A 20,541-nucleotide genomic window follows, 5' to 3' on the forward strand; every position below is an offset into this window, starting at 1 on the left:
CCCATTGCTGTGGCAGCCGCACCAATCCGTCTGTCGATTTCCCGCTCCATTCTTCCCTCACTTGTGAACAAGAACCCGAGATACTTAAACTCCTCCACTTGAGGCAGGAACTGCCCTCCAACCTGAAGAGGACAAGCCACCCTTTTCCGGTCGAGAACCATGGCCTCGGACTTGGAGGAGCTGATCTTCATCCCAGCCGCTTCACACTCGGCTGCGAACCGCCCCAGTGCATGCTGTAGGTCTTGGCTAGATGGGGCCAGCAGGACCACGTCATCTGCAAAAAGAAGAGACGAAATCCTGTCCATAAAAGTTATGAACAGGACCGGTGACAAAGGGCAGCCCTGCCGGAGTCCAACATGCACCGGGAACAGGTCCGACTTAGTGCCGGCAATGCGAACCAAACTCCTGCTCCGCTTGTACAGAGACTGGATGGCCCCTAGTAAAGAGCCACCGATTCCATACTCCTGGAGCACCCCCCACAGGGCATCACGAGGGACACAGTCGAATGCTTTCTCCAGGTCCACAAAACACATGTGGACCGGTTGGGCAAACTCCCATGAACCCTCGAGTACCCTGTAGAGGGTATAGAGCTGGTCCAGTGTCCCACGGCCGGGACAAAAACCACACTGCTCCTCCTGAAGCCGGGGTTCGACTATCGGCCGGACTCTCCTCTCCAATACCCTGGCGTAGGTCTTACCAGGGAGGCTGAGGAATGTGATTCCCCCCTCGGGAGGTGTTCCAGGCACGTCCCACCGGGAGGAGGCCCAGGGGGCGGCCCAGCACACGCTGGAGGGACTATGTCTCTCGGCTGGCCTGGGAACGCCTTGGGCTCCCCCCGGAGGAGCTGGAAGAGGTGTCTGGGGAGAGGGACGTCTGGGCGTCTCTGCTGAGTCTGCATCCCCCCGGATAAAGCGGAAGACGACAAGTACGAGTACGAGAATTGGCAGCTGTTTGGGTTAGGTTGTGCCTCACCCACAAATACCACAAAAGACTAAGCTGTCCATGATAGTAAAGGTGATTATACATGAAATGAGGATGTTTGTAAACTTTTCATCAGGGTCATTTGGGCCAGTAGTTTCTATTGCCATCATGATTCAAAAAGTGCAAACAATTGTTTGATAATAAATAGCTTCAGCCTACCACTAACCATGCATCCATCCATCAATTCATCCATTGTCTATACCCGCTTCTCCTGTTTAGGGTCACGGGCCACTAACCATGAGTTACTAAAATAAATTTCTTTTATTCATATTCTCACAAAAATGTCCAAAAAAACAAAACTTCTGTTAGGATATTTAAATTCATGAGCACAACTGTATATCCAAAGGCAGTAACCCTTTATTGAATTAAGATGTTGACAACCAGTGATCAATTGCAACTTACGTGCAATCTTTAATGTTAGGGGTTTAGTTCAGCTGGATCTCACAAAGAAAACCCTGATATTGGAACAAAAAAAACAGAAACGAAGGTTCAGGCAGGTGACCTGGATGAACAGGGGCGGTGATGCCTACGACCAATTTCTGGAGAAGGGATTACCAATCTTGAGCCTTCAAAAGGTGATTGTGGCTCTGGCAAGTGGCTCAAATTCCTCTACGCTTCCCAGGAAAGAAACTTAAACAGGTCCATAAACTGCTACAAAGTCCTGGTTTTGGTGTGAGTATTTTGTCAGAATGTGTGTCTCTTGGATGTGAACCAAACGCAAACAGGCAGGCGGGAGCAGCGTGATGAATTTAAAAGATTTAATGAAAATAAAACAAAAACAACTCACAGCTTGGCATGAGATGACAGGAGTAGGCATGGACAGGAACATGAACAAACCTGGCATGAGTATAACAATCTAGACATGAAACAAAACAGGCAAGGACATGGACAGGCTTCGCATGACACAACAGCATACTCCAGCAAGACGTAAACAGAACAGAGGGCTATATGTAGAACATGGCATAGGTGACAGCGGTGAAACTGATTGCGTGAAGCGGGTGGGCTGAATGAGACTGATTTCAATGGCAGAGAGAGAAATCAAAGGCTACGTTCCCACTGCAGGTCTCAATGCTCAAATTAAATTTTTTTCAGGAATCTGATTTTTTGTGTGGTCGTTCCCATTTGAAAATGTTGCAGCTCCAAACTGACCCACATGCACATAAGAACAATAAGTGCATCGTCAAGCACAGCAAAACAGTAAACACAGAGAAATAGGTGTTATGGTTTAAGTGCACAACAGAAGCCTTTTACTGTGTCAGCAGGTGCTATGTGGGAAACACGTGAATAAAAGGAGAGTGAAACTCTTTACTCTTCTGTTTTAGGGAGATCTGACTGCCAATTGAGCACAACAAACTGTTTGGATGCGGAGACACAGCCAGCAATGGTTGGGCAGGAATGTTAACAACTTTACAGAGACCGAGTGTATTCAGATGTCAAGGGCAACTTTTAATCATATATTTCAGCGCCTCTCCTCCCAACTGCACAGGCAGAAGACTTGATGCAATCCAGTCTATCGGACTGCAGCAGGGGCAGATTATCACATGCTTGGTAACCTCGATAGCATTTTAAAGTCCTCTGTTTCAACGGTTGTACAGGTCCTTCTCAAAATATTAGCATATTGTGATAAAGTTCATTATTTTCCATAATGTCATGATGAAAATTTAACATTAATATATTTTAGATTCATTGCACACTAACTGAAATATTTCAGGTCTTTTATTGTCTTAATACGGATGATTTTGGCATACAGCTCATGAAAACCCAAAATTCCTATCTCACAAAATTAGCATATTTCATCCGACCAATAAAAGAAAAGTGTTTTTAATACAAAAAATGTCAACCTTCAAATAATCATGTACAGTTATGCACTCAATACTTGGTCGGGAATCCTATTGCAGAAATGACTGCTTCAATGCAGCGTGGCATGGAGGCAATCAGCCTGTGACACTGCTGAGGTCTTATGGAGGCCCAGGATGCTTCGATAGCGGCCTTTAGCTCATCCAGAGAGTTGGGTTCTTGAGTCTCTCAACGTTCTCTTCACAATATCCCACAGATTCTCTATGTGGTTCAGGTCAGGAGAGTTGGCAGGCCAATTGAGCACAGTGATACCATGATCAGAAACCATTTACCAGTGGTTTTGGCACTGTGAGCAGGTGCCAGGTCGTGCTGAAAAATGAAATCTTCATCTCCATAAAGCTTTTCAGCAGATGGAAGCATGAAGTGCTCCAAAATCTCCTGATAGCTAGCTGCATTGACCCTGCCCTTGATAAAACACAGTGGACCAACACCAGTAACTGACACGGCACCCCAGACCATCACTGACTGTGGGTACTTGACACTGGACTTCTGGCATTTTGGCATTTCCTTCTCCCCAGTCTTCCTCCAGACTCTGGCACCTTGATTTCCGAATGACATGCAGAATTTGCTTTCATCCGAAAAAAGTACTTTGGACCACTGAGCAACAGTCCAGTGCTGCTTCTCTGTAGCCCAGGTCAGGCGCTTCTGCCGCTGTTTCTGGTTCAAAAGTGGCTTGACCTGGGGAATGCGGCACCTGTAACCCATTTCCTGCACACGCCTGTGCACGGTGGCTCTGGATGTTTCTACTCCAGACTCAGTTCACTGCTTCCGCAGGTCCCCCAAGGTCTGGAATCGGCCCTTCTCCACAATCTTCCTCAGGGTCCGGTCACCTCTTCTCGTTGTGCAGCGTTTTCTGCCACACTTTTTCCTTCCCACAGACTTCCCACTGAGGTGCCTTGATACAGCACTCTGGGCACAGCCTATTCGTTCAGAAATTTCTTTCTGTGTCTTACCCTCTTGCTTGAGGGTGTCACTAGTGGCCTTCTGGACAGCAGTCAGGTCGGCAGTCTTACCCATGATTGGGGTTTTGAGTGATGAACCAGGCTGGGAGTTTTAAAGGCCTCAGGAATCTTTTGTAGGTGTTTAGAGTTAACTCGTTGATTCAGATGATTAGGTTCATAGCTCGTTTAGAGACCCTTTTAATGATATGCTAATTTTGTGAGATAGGATTTTTGGGTTTTCATGAGCTGTATGCCAAAATCATCCGTATTAAGACAATAAAAGACCTGAAATATTTCAGTTAGTGTGCAATGAATCTAAAATATATTAATGTTAAATTTTCATCATGACATTATGGAAAATAATTAACTTTATCACAATATGCTAATATTTTGAGAAGGACCTGTACATCAGCTGTGGGTAAAAAGAGCAGTAAGAGTCAATCCAACAAGCCACACACATTAACGATTTACAGAGTAGCATTGCATGACACCTAAAAAATAGTATCCTAACCACATGTTGCATTGTACAGTATTTGTTATATTGAACACAGTAAAATTGCAATGATAATTGGGATGCAATACTCTGTGCAGCTCTTGTCATCACCTGACAAAGGACAAGAAAAGACATTTTGCAAATAGCTGACTTTTTTGTGTGCAGGTATAGAGTTGGAGTGGAGGAAAACTCAATGCATGCCAAGAGAAGTGTGTATTGATGTGGGCAGGGAGTTCGGGGCTCCCACCAACGTCTTCTATAAGCCACCGTGTGTGTCTGTATATAGGTGTGGAGGATGCTGCCCTTCTGAGGACAAACAATGCAGAAATATCTCCACTGGTTACCTTAGCAAAACTGTAAGTTAACATTTTTCCTGTTTATGCTAATGGTTTTACATTGAAGTAATTTTCTTTGGTAAACCTGAATGACAGAGTAGATGCAAAACATTCATAACTTTTAATCAAATGGCTTAATACGTATACTAGTCAAACTAAAAGAAGGGATTCTTCCACTCCACTTTTCACTGTTTCCAGGTTTACAGTTGTCTCAGTAGTCTTCCTGCAGCTTTTCAGCATGTTGCAAGCTAAGTGTCATATTGTGAAATAAGATAATAAATTGTGCTCGAAAAACTGCACACCAACATTTGAAAATCTTACCATCTTTGTACCTGACTTCTAGATACCCAAACTTGTGAAACAACACTTATTTCACACCTGGCTAAGATAGAAGACAAGCAATGGATTAACTTATTTTTGAACCACCTAATGTGACTTGCACTTGAGGTCCTTGCTGAGGGTTTAGAACACAGCAGAGCTCTTAATGTGGTTGCAATTACTCTGGACATTGCAACATGAAATGGCATTACTAGCCTGCCAGTTAGGATTACTAAGGCAACATCTGTTTTTTCTATTAAACCATTTGCCCAGTGGTGTCTTGTCGGTGGCTGACACTACAAGGCATTGTACCCAATAGTCCTTTTAGAATCTGTTTTAGTGCTCGATGCAACTAAATTGCAACTAAAGTACAATTTTGTACAATTTTGACCCAAAGTTGTACTTAAGATGTCTGTTATTTTTTACATGTTTGGCAAAAGAAAATGCATCCTCTTTCATTTTAAATGATTTACATGTTAATACTTAAAAATTCCTCTTACTTTGCAGTAATGGATTATCTACTTTGAGAAAGAGCTACAACCATTGTAGTGTTTCAATTCAATTCAGTTTTATTTATATGGCAACAATTCACAACACATGTCGTCTCAAGGCGCTTTACAAAGTCAATTCAATCAAACCATACAGATTTCAAGTCGGGTACATGCATTCCAATCAAACAGTGCTGTCGGATTCAGTTTCTTATTCAAATTGGTTAAAGGTTTTTCTATCCAAGGGAAACCCAGCAGATTGCAGCATTCACTCCTCCTGGATGAGCATGTAGCAACAGTGGACAGTCACTGGCATTGACTTTGCAGCAATCCCTCATACTGAGCATGCATGTAACGACAGTGGAGAGGAAAAGCTCCCTTTTAACAGGAAGAAACCTCCAGCAGAACCAGGCTCAGTGTGAACGGCCATCTGCCACAACCGACTGGGGGTTTGAGAGAACAGAGCAGAGACAGACAAAAAATGAACACAGAAGAACTAATCCAGTAGTACTTTCTATATGAAAGAAAAGTGAAACATTAACGGCAGCCACTCAGCCGATGCCCCCTCCAGGAAGGTGCCACAGCTAAATACAGAGCCAAGTCATATGTAGCTTCTAGAAAGACAAAAAACAGAGAGAGAACATTTAAACAGTTAAAAGCTGAAATAACAGCAAAAAATGCAAAATTGAAGAGTAGTACGAGAATGTAGCAGAGAGAGTGAAAGTGGTCATTATGTCCTCCAGCAGTCTAAGCCTATAGCAGCATAACTACAGAGATAGTTCAGGATACCCTAAGCCACTCTAACTATAAGCTTTATCAAAAAGGAAAGTTTTAAGCCTAGCCTTAAAAGTAGACAGGGTGTCTGCCTCACGGACCAAAACCGGGAGCTGGTTCCACAGGAGAGGAGCCTGATAACTAAAGGATCTGCCTCCCATTCTACTTCTAGAGACTCTAGGAACCACCAGTAAACCTGCAGTCTGAGAACGAAGTGCTCTGTTAGGAATATATGGAACAATCGGATATCTGATGTATGATGAAGCTAGATCATTAAGGGCTTTATATGTGAGAAGGAGAATTTTAAATTATATTCTGGATTTAACTGGGAGCCAATGAAGGGAAGCTAAAATAGAAGAAATATGATCTCTTTTAATTTTTTTCCGAACTCAACTGAAGGCTTTTAACTGCATTTTGTGGACATCCTGATAGTAAAGAATTACAATAGTCCAGCCTTGATGTAATAAATGCATAGATTGGTTTTTCAGCCTCAGTCCTGGATAGGATATTTCTAATTTTGGTGAAAGAAGGAAATCCTAGAAACTTGTTTAATATGTGATTTAAATTACATGTCCTGATTAAAAATAACACCAAGGTTTTTTACTTTATTACCGGAGGTCAGTTTAATTCCGTCTATATTAATTGATTGACTGAGCAGTTTCTTTCAAAGATTCTGGTCCATAGATGACAATTTCTGTCTTGTCTGAATTTAGAAGCAGAAAATTTAGTGTCATCCAAGTTTTTATGTCTTCTAGGCATGCATGTAGTCTATATGTTTGGGCTCATCAGGATTTATAGATAAATAAAGCTGAGTATGATCAGCATAACAGTGAAAATGTATCCCAGGCTGCCTGAAACATTTTCCAACTGGAAGCACATATATAGTAAAGAGAATTGGCCCAAGCACTGAACCCTGTGGTACTCTACAATTAACCCTGGAGTTTGAAGACGATTTATCATTTACATGAACAAGCTGGAATCTGTTAGACAAATACGATTTAAAAAAGCCTAGTGCTGTTCCCCCGATCCCTACAGCATGTTCCAGCCTTTTTTAGAATACATTGTGATCAACTGTATCAAATGCAGCACTGAGATCTAACAGGACAACTACAGACATATGTTCATTATCTGAGGCCATAAGAATATTATTAGTGACTTTCAGCAGAGCTGTTTCTGTCCTATTGATGAGCTCTGAAACCTGACTGAAACTCTTCAAACAGATCATTACTGTGTAAATGCTCACACACATGATTAGCAACTATTTTCTCAAGAATTTTAGATAAGAATGGAAGATTGGATATAGGTCTGTAATTTAGTAAATCATCTTGATCAAGCAAAGGTTTCTTAGGTAAAGGTTTAATTACAGCTACCTTAAAAGCTTGTGGCTTGTGGTACATATCCATTTACTAAATCTAGAATGGGGCTGGCAATCAAAGGGAACACCTCCTTAAATAATTTAGTTGGGATTGGGTCTGACATACAAGTTGAAGGTTTAGATGAAGCTAATATTTTTGATAACTCAGGAAGCTCCACTGAATCAAAGCAGTCCAAACACAGATTAAATGCTGTCTCACCTACTGAGGATGAAGCAATCATGTACAGGGGTATGCCAATGATTTTATTTTTTATAAAATCTATTTTATTTAAAAAGAGTCCCATAAAGTCATTACTGCTGAGTGCCGGGGAATGGATGGCTCAACAGAGCTATGACTGCGTAAATTTAGCAACTGTACTAAAAAGACACCTAGGATTATTCTTATTCTCCTCTATTAATGATGAGAAATAAGCTGTTCTAGCTTGGCGAAGTGTCTTTTTTTAAACAACCGTTGACTATTTTTCCAGATTAAGTAGGAATCCTCTAGGTGTGTAGAGCGCCATTTTCTCTCCAGTTTTCTAACATTGTGCTTTAAAGTACGCAGCCTTGAATTAAACCAGGGAGCCAGCCTCCTATGAATAATTACCTTCTTTTTCAAGGGGGCTGCATTGTCTAATGCACCACGCAATAATGAAGTAACACTATGAACAAGAGAATCAATTTGTAAAGGGGAAGGAATAAAATTATTGCCCTCATCTGTGATAACGGGGAAATCAGAGAATGCGAGCCTGGTGGGTGTGTGCACTCAGGAACAGGTGGAAGCAGATTGACTTAACCCGTAAATTTTTTTATTTGTCTGTTTTCACAAAGAAGAATACATAAAGGAAACACCATCTCTGCAGATGACGAAAAGGGAAAATGATTAGAAACACCAGTCCACCTCGTTTGATGCTGTCCCCTAAACCACTTCTTCCTGACCCATGCAGCTAACTCTCATCCACGCACTGTCACCACAACAGTGCAACGCAGTGCTCTTCTGTTGTTCTTTGTTTTTCACAGTATTTAAGATTTAAATAAGTACTTCTGAAGTTGTAATAAAAGGACCAGGCACCCAAACCAGTCACTGCAAAAAATCTGAACGATCCCAAAAGAGCTGAAACGCCGGCACTTATTGACCACTGTGACCCGGCTACTAACCCCAGCCCAGACCCCGACCAGAAGGCCTGCTCCTTCTCCCAGCCTCCAACCCCAGATTGCAAACAGCGAATGGGGGTGTGACAAGACCCCAAGCCGACCTATCTCATTTTGATTAATTAGTCACAGAAAATAAATAATGTTAAAGAAATTTACACATTTAATTGAACTGTGGAATGTTAACAAATATTCCTTTTCAACTAGTCAATATCAGGTGTCTGATTGTTATAGAATGCCGCACATGTGCAACCCTTCTGTCCCTTGTGCATTTTGTTGGTGGCAGGAAGCAAGCGAAGAGAGCAGATGGCAGGACCGCTTGTGATGTTGGTATTTGATTGAACAGGGCTAAATAACATGGTAAAAATAAGTTGTACATTGCTTTTAAGAGTAAACTTAACATAAAATTGCTACTTACATTCCATTCCAAACCCTCTGTATCATTCCAAACCCTTTGTGAAGTGCCTTGAGACGACATGTGTTGTGAATTGGCGCTATATAAATAAAACTAAATTGAACTGAATTGAACTTAGCCCCAACATGAGAAATCTAAAGCCAGTTAATATTTGTGGTGGAATGAGACATCCGGACAAGGTAAGAGGGAAAAAAGTAGAAAATGTGTCACTGTTGCTATAAAAGCATGTGCCTTCTGGTTCGTTATGCAGCCTTTAGACCAGTGCTTCTCAAACCATTTCAGTTCACGCATACCTCAACCACCCCAATTGGGCATGCTCTACATTATGAAAATGACAGCTTTTTTCAAAGGGTTGAGGTGTTAAGATGTAAAAATGACATTTCCACTAAAATGCAATTACTGTATAGAGTGACAGAGAAATGCCAGAAACCCTGCCTGTAAAATATAAAAGTATTTAACTTTTTTTCCCAACATAGTTGTGTAATTTAGAAGCATATGAAGTATAAAGCTGCTGGTTTGATAGCACTTAAACATTTAAATTGTAACTTCATCTAGATCTGTATGGTCCATGAAAGCAAAGCCGCAACATTCCAGTGTCATTAAGTAAAGTAAGAAAGGGCCCTTCATCGTCATAAAACAAATTGTATGTGTCTATTTATTGATTTGATCAGTAAACAGGCCCTCCCGAGGGAGGCGTCCAGGAGGCATTAGATACAGATGCCTGAGCCACTTCAAGTGGCTCCTCTCGATGTGGAATAACAGCGGCTCTACTCCAAGCTCCTCCCAGATGACAATAACAAATTTGTTGTAATAGAAAAGTGTTTCTAATTGTGTCAGATACTGCTACTTGGTGTAAATTAGAAAGCCAGTAATGAATTAAATTAATGTCACATCTCAACACTAATTGAGAAAAATAAATTGATTTACCTACCAAGAAGCCACCTATCCCATAGTGTGACAGATGCAGTCTGTTACCAACCATACTGTTTACCAAAATGTATCATGTGTTTCAATGCAAGCTTGCTACAGTAGTGCCTAGTTGCATTTGTGTATCACAAATAATTACTTTGAACATTTACATAAATGAAAATGCATAAACAAAAATGTATTCATTCAGTGGCACTGCTTTAGCAATGTCTGTGCAGCCATATTTCTAATTGGAAGAGGAATCCCAATTCCTGTTTGCAAATTGTGCTTTGATGTTGGCATTTTCAACTGCATTTTAAGGGAATTTGTTCAAACTGGCTGACATATGAATAATTCCATGCCACACATATAACACAGCTGCTGACGACACCGGTCACCTCTCATCTCTGCTGTTTACAATAATAGATTTCATATCATTAACCCATTGGGCCCCAAACTGTAGAAACCTGTGTAAGTCATAAAGTTACAGTGAAGCTGCACACATTTATAAAGTCACCTTATTGTTAAATATTTCTTATGCATAGAAAAGGGTGCAGGCCACATTTAGTGTGTATGCAACACTGCTACATAAGGCCTGTGTTCTTACTTCTCTGTGTATAAACACCTTGCTTCTCAGCACTATCAGCACTGCCTTAAAATGAGATAAATCATCTCAACTGGATTGTTCATTTTCACAGTGATGTTAATAATGAAGTGAGCAAGGCAGTCAGTATGGTTTGTGTTTTAGCTCAGCTGTGCTAATTATTTCCTAAGTGGTAATTGAATAAACTGGCAGGAGCAGTTAGAGCAAATGGCTTCTTTGTTATGTGAACTGGTAAAGCAGATTCAATCAGCAGAGAAGGTTGAAGTAGCCAATGTACTGTAAGAATGTTGCTCTGTCTCTATTTGTTTGTTGTACTCATACTTCACCATTCACTATGTTGAGCCATGTAATACGACACATTTTTTTATTTATTCACAGACAGCCATGTTTGGGCAATGGTTATAATTAAGCATGATAAATCACATTATTTTGTGCAGTTAATCACAGTTTTATACACTAAATATGACAAGGAATTCAAAAGTAGCATAATGCAAATTTTTCTTTTAAAAGAACAGCTACATGAATTAAAGTGCTATGACATTTGGCACAAATACAGACATCCTATATCTCTCACACCTTTAGATAGTACTGGTAGAAACAAATGATGTAACTATTACCTGCAAAGGTCTTGTAGCTTTTCCAATCTCTTAACTTTGCCCAGTTAAGCTGTAGCTGGCATGTTGGTGTTGAGTGTGGAGAGGACATCTCTCAGAACCACTTCGTTTCTGTAGATTCTTTTTCGAATATCTTGTATAAGCGACTCTTTCGTTTGTTATGTTAAATTTGCTACTGCTCTAATTCTACAGCATTTGCTGGACTGTGTTTTGCACTTGACCAAGACAGTATCTCTATTCTGCAGAGATACTGTAACTGAACTCTGGACATTGTTCGCAAACCAAGGGACATTGTTATGGTGGAAAAATTTATCTTTTTAGGCGGTGCAAGTAATTAGGTATTTAGTAGGGTTTAGGTTGTTTGTAAAACATTCCACTTCTTTGCAATAGTAATGAAGTGGTCTGCATGTTTCACCAAGTTGTCTCTTTTCAGCTGAAAAAAAAATGCTCAGTGAGTTCCCTCCAATGTCTTTATGTGGAGTGAAGTTTATTGTAAGTTATGAGTTATGATTTTATTAATTGTTTTATATGTTCTTGTGTGCCTTTTTACAGTTTTATTCAGCATTTGAACCAAGGATTTCATCTTAGCGTTGTCCTATTTTTTTATTATTTGTAGGTTGCACACCAACATTATTCAGACTGTTTGGATGCACAAAATGAGGTTATTAATGTTGCTGCAATTTAGAATTTGTATTTCAGTTATTGAACATAAAACATCAAGTTTAAGTAAGTTTTCATTAGAAATACAGCCACATTTCAGTGAAGGTAAAAGAAAAGAAAAGGTGGCCAAGGCCGAAACTGAACAGCTTTCCTTCTGGCAGCAAATACAAGGCTGTGATTGCTGAGCCATAATCTTTGAGGTTTCACAAGACATTCCCCCTCTCTTGTCCTTTCCAAAGTGTTTTTTTTGGCAGCAATCTCAGACAAGTCGCTAAAGTTTTGATACTTATATTAATCATGTATTACATCATCTAAATTACGCATGACTAGATAGAGTTCAACTGAATCCTAATGAGTTTTTTAATGTGACTTAAAAATAATTGGCCTTAAAAGGTACATATGGCAAAGTGAAAGGTGAAATAACTGTTTCTGGTAAGAGCATTCTGTGGTTAGATTCGTCATCATGAAATACTAAATTAAAGATTGTTTTGGCATTACCTTGAAGCAGCTGGTTCACTTTAAAAGGAACTTAGAAAGCAATATAATTATACAAACAGTTTGACTGTAGGTATCTTTAACCATTTTTGCAACTCTCTTGGTTTTGTGCAAAAAAGGTTTAGCTTAACATCTGTTCTGCCATTCTTTAAATTGTTGGTTAATCTCTGCCAGACTTGTCATGTCCAAAGTGTTCTGGTTTTGTCACTGCTGGTCATGTTGCCTAAATGTCTTATCTATTACGTTATGGGTGTTTCTCTGCGCAAGAAAAATATTTTGTCCTCCTTCCTTTGTTAAGGTGTTGAATATGACATGAATAAGAGATTGGGGTGTACACAAATTCAGTAGGCAAATTGTCTATCCAGTGTAATCGACTTGCATATTGTGTTGTGCAGTTCTGCCAAGGAGTTTCCAAAACTGTAGTATTAAATAAATAATCCACACACACCCCACAGTCAGTTTTCATTACTTTGCCTAAGGCTAGAGTATGGTACTAAAATGTCAGAAGCTGTAAGAAAGCAGAACTTCACATAAAAGATCTGCAATCAAGGCGAACTTGAGTGTAGTACTTAGCCCATACTCATCTATAAGTTCTCAGCGCATCCCCACACTGGCCCACAGGGTTATTAGCTTGTCAGTTTTCAAAATCAAGGGGTGAGTTAGGTTTCTTTACTGTCTTTATTCTTTACTTTTTCATTTGAAAAACTATTCTTTTTACTATCACATATACATGTGCTTGTTTAATGTATATTTGTATAATGTATATATACTACCATGGATCTTATTGCCATCAAAAATTGTAGCCCCAGGCCAAACCAGAATCTGATGAATCAGAGAATGTGCTTAGTCTGAATCTATCATAGCCTGGTGACCTTTGCAACATCAGCAGAACTCTGTAGAGCCCTCCCAGACCAAGGAAATAGGCGGATGTTCTGTTCATACCACCTGATAAATATCCATGAGAAGTCCCTTTATAGATGGCTGCCAGTGCTGCTGCCACAATATTTAAGGAGCTCTATGAGAGTTGGAAAGAGCCCTGAAGTAGCTTGTCTCTGAACCTGTGGAGAAGGCAGAGACAAGATTAGTTGGATCAGTTAAGGGCTGAACCAGAATTATATTTTGAGGAGCTAGTAAGACTAGAATATTTCTTTCTGGTATATAGACAGAATGGTAGGCAACAGGTGGATTCTCCACAAAACTTTATGCCAGTGGTGGACTACCAGGTAGTCATCCTCCAGAGTTACTAGATTATCCAGCAGCAGTGGCACCTCACTCATTCCAATACCCAGGAATCTACAATTTTAATTACTTTAATTAATGAACAATTCCGGCTTCACCCACTCTACCTTTGGCTATGGGGCACAGCTACCTGCTCACTTCATCCCACAGTCAGTAGCAAAGACAAACAGGTGAACTGCTGGTCCCAGGATGTCTGACTAAACCAACAGCAATGTTCTTTAGGGGAGCAGTCTGTCTTGTCCAGGGTAGCTTTTGAAGGTGTTGCTAATGCTCCTGCTTAAGGGTTGCTGTCTGCACTTCTGAACCTAGTGGAAGCAGGTGCACCGCCTCCAGCCAGCTACAGGTGGTCACTCTTGGCTTAAAAATGCTGGTATATCTTCAGCTGGTGACATCCACTGGAAAGTTTTTGTCTTTGATGAATCCTTGTTTTATTGCTTAGATCATTTGGAAAATTATTTTATCTGGAGAAGAAAAGCTGAGTGCCATCATGTGTTGGGTATGATTCCAAAAGTGAACTATCCTCATACACTCCACGTGTGGGATTGCTGCTGCCCAAGAACACTGGCAGGAATAAAGGTTGGAGATTAAAAGGTCCTCCAAGACCAACTTCCTAACAATCCAGACACCATTTTGACAGACAGAATTTTACAGCATGATGGAGAACTATGACAAAAGGTCAAACTAATCAAATGTCTCAAAGATCAGAAAATTTAAATTGTACCCAACGGCCACAGCTTGGCTCTGGATTAACTGATCTAATTAAGTTCTCTGATGAGTGGGCTCAGTGGGAACAATGGGAACTAAATAATGCTAGAGCTGTGTCTTTCCAAAGACTTTGTAAAGAAAATTGTTTAGCTGTGTGAAGCTCAGTAAAATGTCCCACCCAGCAGATCACAATACTACAATCAAAGGAAGTTCAAAGAAATTTAGAAGAATATGATGTATACATAGCGACATAAAAAGTTTGGATATGTCTACTCAAAGTGTTTTTTCTTTATTCTGTGAATACTTAAAACATCAAAACAATGAAGTAATACATCAATGTGTTAAACAAAAACATGTTTCATTTCAGAGAGTAATCATTGTTTGCAATGAATGAACCTTTGCATGTTCTAATTCTCTACATGAAGAAGTGTCCCATATTTCTTGAATGGCTTTTTTATACAGTGGCCTGACAGTGTCAGTTGTTGGCTTTACAAATAGGTGAACTTTAGCTGATTTTACTTTGAAGTCAATGTTACTTCTGGTTTTAAGAAGAAAATATTTCTTACCTTATCAAACTAATGTTGGACGTTTAGAGATAAGCTGTTGACTTGAGATTTAAAAGCTCTCAATTGAAAACTATCCTAATTAAACATACCTGTACCCACATCCCTGTGTTTTGGAATTGTCATTCCCACATCCCAGGATTCCAGAGATTATATATGGAATGCAGGCTAAAGGGTTTTTAAAATCATAGCAACTCTTCATGGAGAACCTGGAGCTCAGTACATGATAAATAGAAAATACAATCTCCTCCAGGATTTGTCTTGATTCATGGGGTGGTGGGGGGGCGGGTCCGTCGACGGTGATGTTCAGAGTGGAGACGAAGAATGTGGAACCGTTCTCATTAATTAACATAACGGAGTAGCTCCGCCGGTCGGACCAGAGCAGAGCAAGGACGGAGGATGTGGAATTCTTTCGCCTCCCTCTACGAACAACTATACAGACAGGAAAAAGCCGGCGGTGTTGTTTTGTCAAAATGAAGTAAATTCTAAGGTTTCATTATATTAAAATTTCAGACTCTGATTATGGTTAGTATAAGTGCGTAAATAAAATTTACATAACAACGCATATATATGTGTGTGTGTGTGTGTGTATATATATATACACATATATGTATATATATATACACATATATATATATATATATATATATATATATATATACATATATATATATATATATACATAGATTTTATATATGTATATGTTCCTTCCTGCTTCAAAGGCCCCACCATCATCCCAGTACCCAAAAAACCCGCCAACACAGGATTAAATGACTACAGGCCTGTTGCCCTGACGTCTGTGGTTATGAAATAACACCTCGACCACCCAGAGGTGCACGCCAGGATCCTGTTTGTGGGCTACAGCTCAGCCTTCAACATTATAAACCCTGACATCCTCCACCAGAAGCTCATCCAGTCCACAGTCCACCTGTCAGTAGATCACCAGCTTTCTGATGGACAGGCAGCAGCAGGTGAGGCTGGAGAGCATCTTCTCCTGCACAAGAACCATCAGCACCGGCGTCCCCCAGGGGTGTGTTCTCTCCCCACAAATGACTGCACCACAGCGGACCCGTCTTTGAAACTCCTGAAGTTTGCAGATTACACCACTGTTGTTGGACTGATCCAGGACAGTGATGAGTCTGCATACAGACAGAAGGTGGATCAGCTGGTACACTGGTGTAGTCAGAACCACCTGGAACTTAACCCACACAAGACTGTGGAGATGATGGTGGACTTTTGAAGGACACCGCCCCCTCACCATCCTCAACAACACTGTATCTACTGGACCACTTCCTGTTCCTAGTAACCACCATTTCTCGAAACCTGAGATGGTCCTCACACATAGACAATGTTTGGAAGAAGGCCCAGCAGAGACTGTACTTCCTGGGGCAACTCAAAAAGTACAACATTCCACAGGAGCTGCTGGTCATGTTCTACACTGCCATAGTTCAGTCTGTCCTGTCTTCGTCCATCTCAGTGTGGTTTGGCTCATCCACAAAACAGGACAGGACCAGAATGAACAATGAACAATCAGGGCTGCAGACAGAATCATCAGGGCTGACCTTCCCTCTATTAAGGACTTGTACAGGTCTAGGGTCAGGAAAAGGCCAGCTAAAATCTCTGCAGACCCCACACACCCTACACACAAACGTCAGGTAGGCGCTCCAGAGCGCTGTCTGCTAAAACCAGCCGCCACAAAGACAGCTTCTTTGCTCAGGCTGTTTTTCTGATGAACACTTGACAGTCAGAGTTTCAGAACAACACCATGGATACTTGGTCTGATCTCACATTATATTCTTTTGTAAAGTCAATTGTGTATATATGTACATTTAAAAAAAGACATTCTTTAACACACCCACCAGTTCTGCTACCTGTATGACCCCCTCTCTTTTCCAATGGTTATGGTCAATCTGACAGAGAGAGGCATCCCAATCGTTGTGGTTTTTAGTATAACAATGGCCATCAGTGGGCTCTAGATGGACAAACTGTCTACTTTTAAGGCTAGGCTTAAAACTTTCCTTTTTGATAAAGCTTATAGTTAGAGTGGCTTAGGTTATCCTGAGCTATCTCTGTAGTTATGCTGCTATAGGCTTAGGCTGCTGGAGGACATAATGACCACTTTCACCCTCTTCGCTACATTCTCACACTACTCTCCAATTTTGCATTATTTGCTGTTATTTCAGCTTTTTAACTTTATTATCTTCCTAGAAGCTACACCTGGCCTGACTCTGTGTCTACCTGTGACACCTTTCTGGAGAGCGGCATCGTCCAAGCTTCTGCTGGCAACAACTTAATGCTCACCCTCTACCGATGATCCACATGGCCCTGTCTTTCAGTGTTTAACCCTTCTCTCTCCTAGACATGGCGATTGACTGAGCTTCTACTGTGACTAACTCTATGTGCTCTCTTTCAGACTCTAACCTTGAAAACTGGCTCAGAGTTTATCTGTTCTTTCTTTCTAGGTGAAACGACTAAAGGAGCTACATTCATTAACATTTACTTTTCCTTCCCATAGAAAGGACTTCTGGATCAGTGCTTCTTTGTTCTCTTTGTGTCTCTGCTCTGTTTTCTCTAACCCCCAGTCGGTCGTGGCAGATGGCCGCTCACACTGAGCCTGGTTCAGCTGGAGGTTTCTTCCTGTTAAAAGGGAGTTTTTCCTCTCCGCTGTCGCTACATGCATGCTCAGTATGAGGGATTGCTGCAAAGTCAAGGCCAGTGACTGTCCACTGTCTCTACATGCTCATCCGGGAGGAGGGAATGCTGCAAGTCACTGACTGGATGCAATCTGCTGGGTTTCCTTAGACAGAAAAGCGTTTTATCCAATTTGAATAAATAACTGAATCTGACTGCACAGTTCAATGATTAGGATTAATTGGAATGTATGTACCTGACTTTTGTGAAGTGCCTTGAGACGATGTGTTGTGAATTGGCGCTATATAAATAAACTGAATTGAATTGAATTATTTCCTATATTTCATATACCAAAAAAAATAAAGAAAAATATCCTCACTGAGAGCAAAGAGTACCGAGTCAAATTCTTTGTTTGTCTGTACAAAATTGGTAATAAAGCGAATTCTGATTCTGAATATTAAGACTTTTTCAGTATAAAACTGCTTATGCAGAAGTATCAATGTATTTTCTAAATGACCACATTTACCAACATACCAATGTTTGCTAAAAGGTGTGTGACAATAAATAAAACAAATACTGTTGAATGAATTTAAAATCACTGGACAATAATTTAGTCCATGTGTTATGATTTGGGGTTGTTTTTGGTTGCGGGTTTTTCCTCTTATGTTTCTCACAGTTGTAGGTTTTGAATCATGCTTCTCTTTATTATTTTCCTCGTCATGCTATAGTTTTTGTCGTCTAGTTCATGTTTTGTCAAGTTAGGTTTTTTGGATCTGGTTATGCTTTAGTTTCATGGTTTACTAGTTGTGTTTCTGTTAGTTTGTATTCAAGAGTCTCTGTTTTGCTCTAGCCACGTTTTGTTCTCTCCTGTCTGTCAATTAACTTTATTCGGTTCACCTGCACATAGCATTCAGTCTCCTTGTTTAACCTGGTTCTTGCTCCATATTTACACCTCTGTTCTGTTCATTCCTCGCGGAAACATTTCGGATCATTTCACCCTGTTTTCAGCCGATAGGTACGGATCATGCTATGCCTGTCTTGCCTGCCTGTTCATTGTTTTGTTCCTGCCTCCTCTTGTGAGTGAGTGTTTTGTTTTTCTAAGATAAAATCATATTACTCACCGCCGATGCTTCCTGTCCGTCTGCACTCCGGGGTCCTCCGCCATACCAGGCCTGACAGAATGTTTCCGCTGTCGAGGTAGGAAAACTTTACTGGCCGTCCGTTACTCCTCACCTCTCACCGATTCTTTTTATTTGGCACCCCAAAGGACAATCCTCAGTCAGAGATCAGTTGTACGTTTCCACAAGTTTATTAAAACCAATCTGAATTCAGAGAGGAGACACACACCTACACGGATACCTGGAAACGTCTGTGTGTTGTCTCCTTTGGAGGTGCGCCACAATACCTTTATATACCCCTCGCTGCTATGCAGTACACATACACAATCATTCTGTCTGTGGGTGTCTCCCAGCAACAATATAACTTGTTCCTCATGTCCAAATAAGGAGTGCTTCTGGTTACTTCCTTCTGGCAAACTCATCCTCTTTCTGCTTCTTTCATCCTCCATCTATTTACGACCTTGCCCTCTCTCTGCCCTTTCTCCCTTGTCATTCACCAATTTATGACCTTGCATTTTCTATGCTTCACTCCCTAAGCTTGACTCCCCTATATCTGCACACAGGTTACACACATAGATAGTTTATATTCTACATTACACACATAGATAGTTTATATTCTACAATCCACCTTTTGAACTCTCATAAAAGAGTTCACAATCTAAAATGTCCTTCTAAGAATAAGTAGAAATAAGTAAAAATATTACTGTACCACCTGTAAAACAAGAAAATCAGTAAGAAAACATGCATCCATCTTATCATGTGTCCATGAATTCACACTCTGAGTCCTCATCCTGGTTAAGGTCAATTTGCAACAGTGGCATCGTTATCTTTGGATCCCTCTGCTCAGTTGCAGAGGTGATGAGGTGCACCATCAGAGAACGAATGCATGGCACAACAACATCCACAGGTCACCATTATCGCTACAAATACTGCAACAGAAATCATCAAAGACAATATCAAACCCTTCCAGTGTCCAAACATGCCTGTCATCCACACAAAGTTATATCATAACCTGAAAAAAGATACAGAAACATCAAAATGTAATATAAAATATAAAATGTTCGCCAAACGGTGTCTTCTGGGGTGGGAGGGAAGCTCCACCACTCCTAGTGGGAGAGAAACTCAATTACTTCCGCCTCTTCTTCTGCTGTTCTTGTTCTGTCTTCAGCTCTCAGGGCACACTAACCCTGGGCTACTTTCTCTCACTCGGGGATTATTCTGCCCTTCTTCGGTGAGAGAAGTGAGATTATCTTTTCCTGTGTTTTCGCTCAGATCTTCCTGGATCTGAGAGAGGGATCGTTGAGGTGGTTCCGCTCCTGCACACTGGCTCCAATGATACCAAGTATCACCTTTGCCCTTCAGCCTGACTGCATGGGTTGTCCTCTCTGTGACCTGAAATGGACCGGTCCACCTTGGCTCTGACCACTTTCTTTTGATGACTTTCAGGAGGACCCACTCGTCTTCCGATGTGGTGGTTCCGACCCTGGTCTCTGGTTCTCTGAACCCCCTCGGGCCTTCCAAACTGATTTTTCCTCAGGAGAGGCCCTCTTTTGTAATTTCAGTACTTCTTCCAGGGTGGGTTCTGGTGTCCACCCTGCTTCTGAACACAGCATTATGTGCCTGGGCTGATATCCTGCACACTGTTTAGCAGCCTGGTCAGCTGCCTGATTACCTTGTGCTACTCTGGTGTTATTGCTGTCATGTTCTCTGCATTTAATGACGGCTACTTCTCGAGGGAGCAACAAAGCTTCAGCCAACTTTCTCATTTCCTGTTCATGTTTAATGGGTTTCTGTCCTGCAGTTCTGAATCCTGTCCTCAGCCACTGTTTGAGTTCTACATGTGCTGCTCCTGTAGCATATGTGGAATTTGTGTAGATATTAACCTTCTGTCCTGCTCC

The 20,541-nt window shown here is 41.0% G+C and overlaps 1 protein-coding gene across 4 annotated transcripts in view; it reads left to right on the forward strand.

Moving 5' to 3' along the window:
* vegfc (vascular endothelial growth factor c) overlaps positions 1–20,541 on the forward strand; it is a 138,904-nt gene that overhangs the window by 54,929 nt on the left and 63,434 nt on the right. For all 4 annotated transcript variants that reach the window (XM_047364646.1, XM_047364645.1, XM_047364648.1 and 1 more), the window contains one exon: positions 4,438–4,628. In XM_047364646.1, the coding sequence (XP_047220602.1) occupies positions 4,438–4,628 (191 nt within the window). The remainder of the gene's footprint in view (positions 1–4,437; positions 4,629–20,541) is intronic.

This window comes from Girardinichthys multiradiatus, chromosome 5, assembly GCF_021462225.1.
Source record: "Girardinichthys multiradiatus isolate DD_20200921_A chromosome 5, DD_fGirMul_XY1, whole genome shotgun sequence".
NCBI classification, from domain to species: domain Eukaryota; kingdom Metazoa; phylum Chordata; class Actinopteri; order Cyprinodontiformes; family Goodeidae; genus Girardinichthys; species Girardinichthys multiradiatus.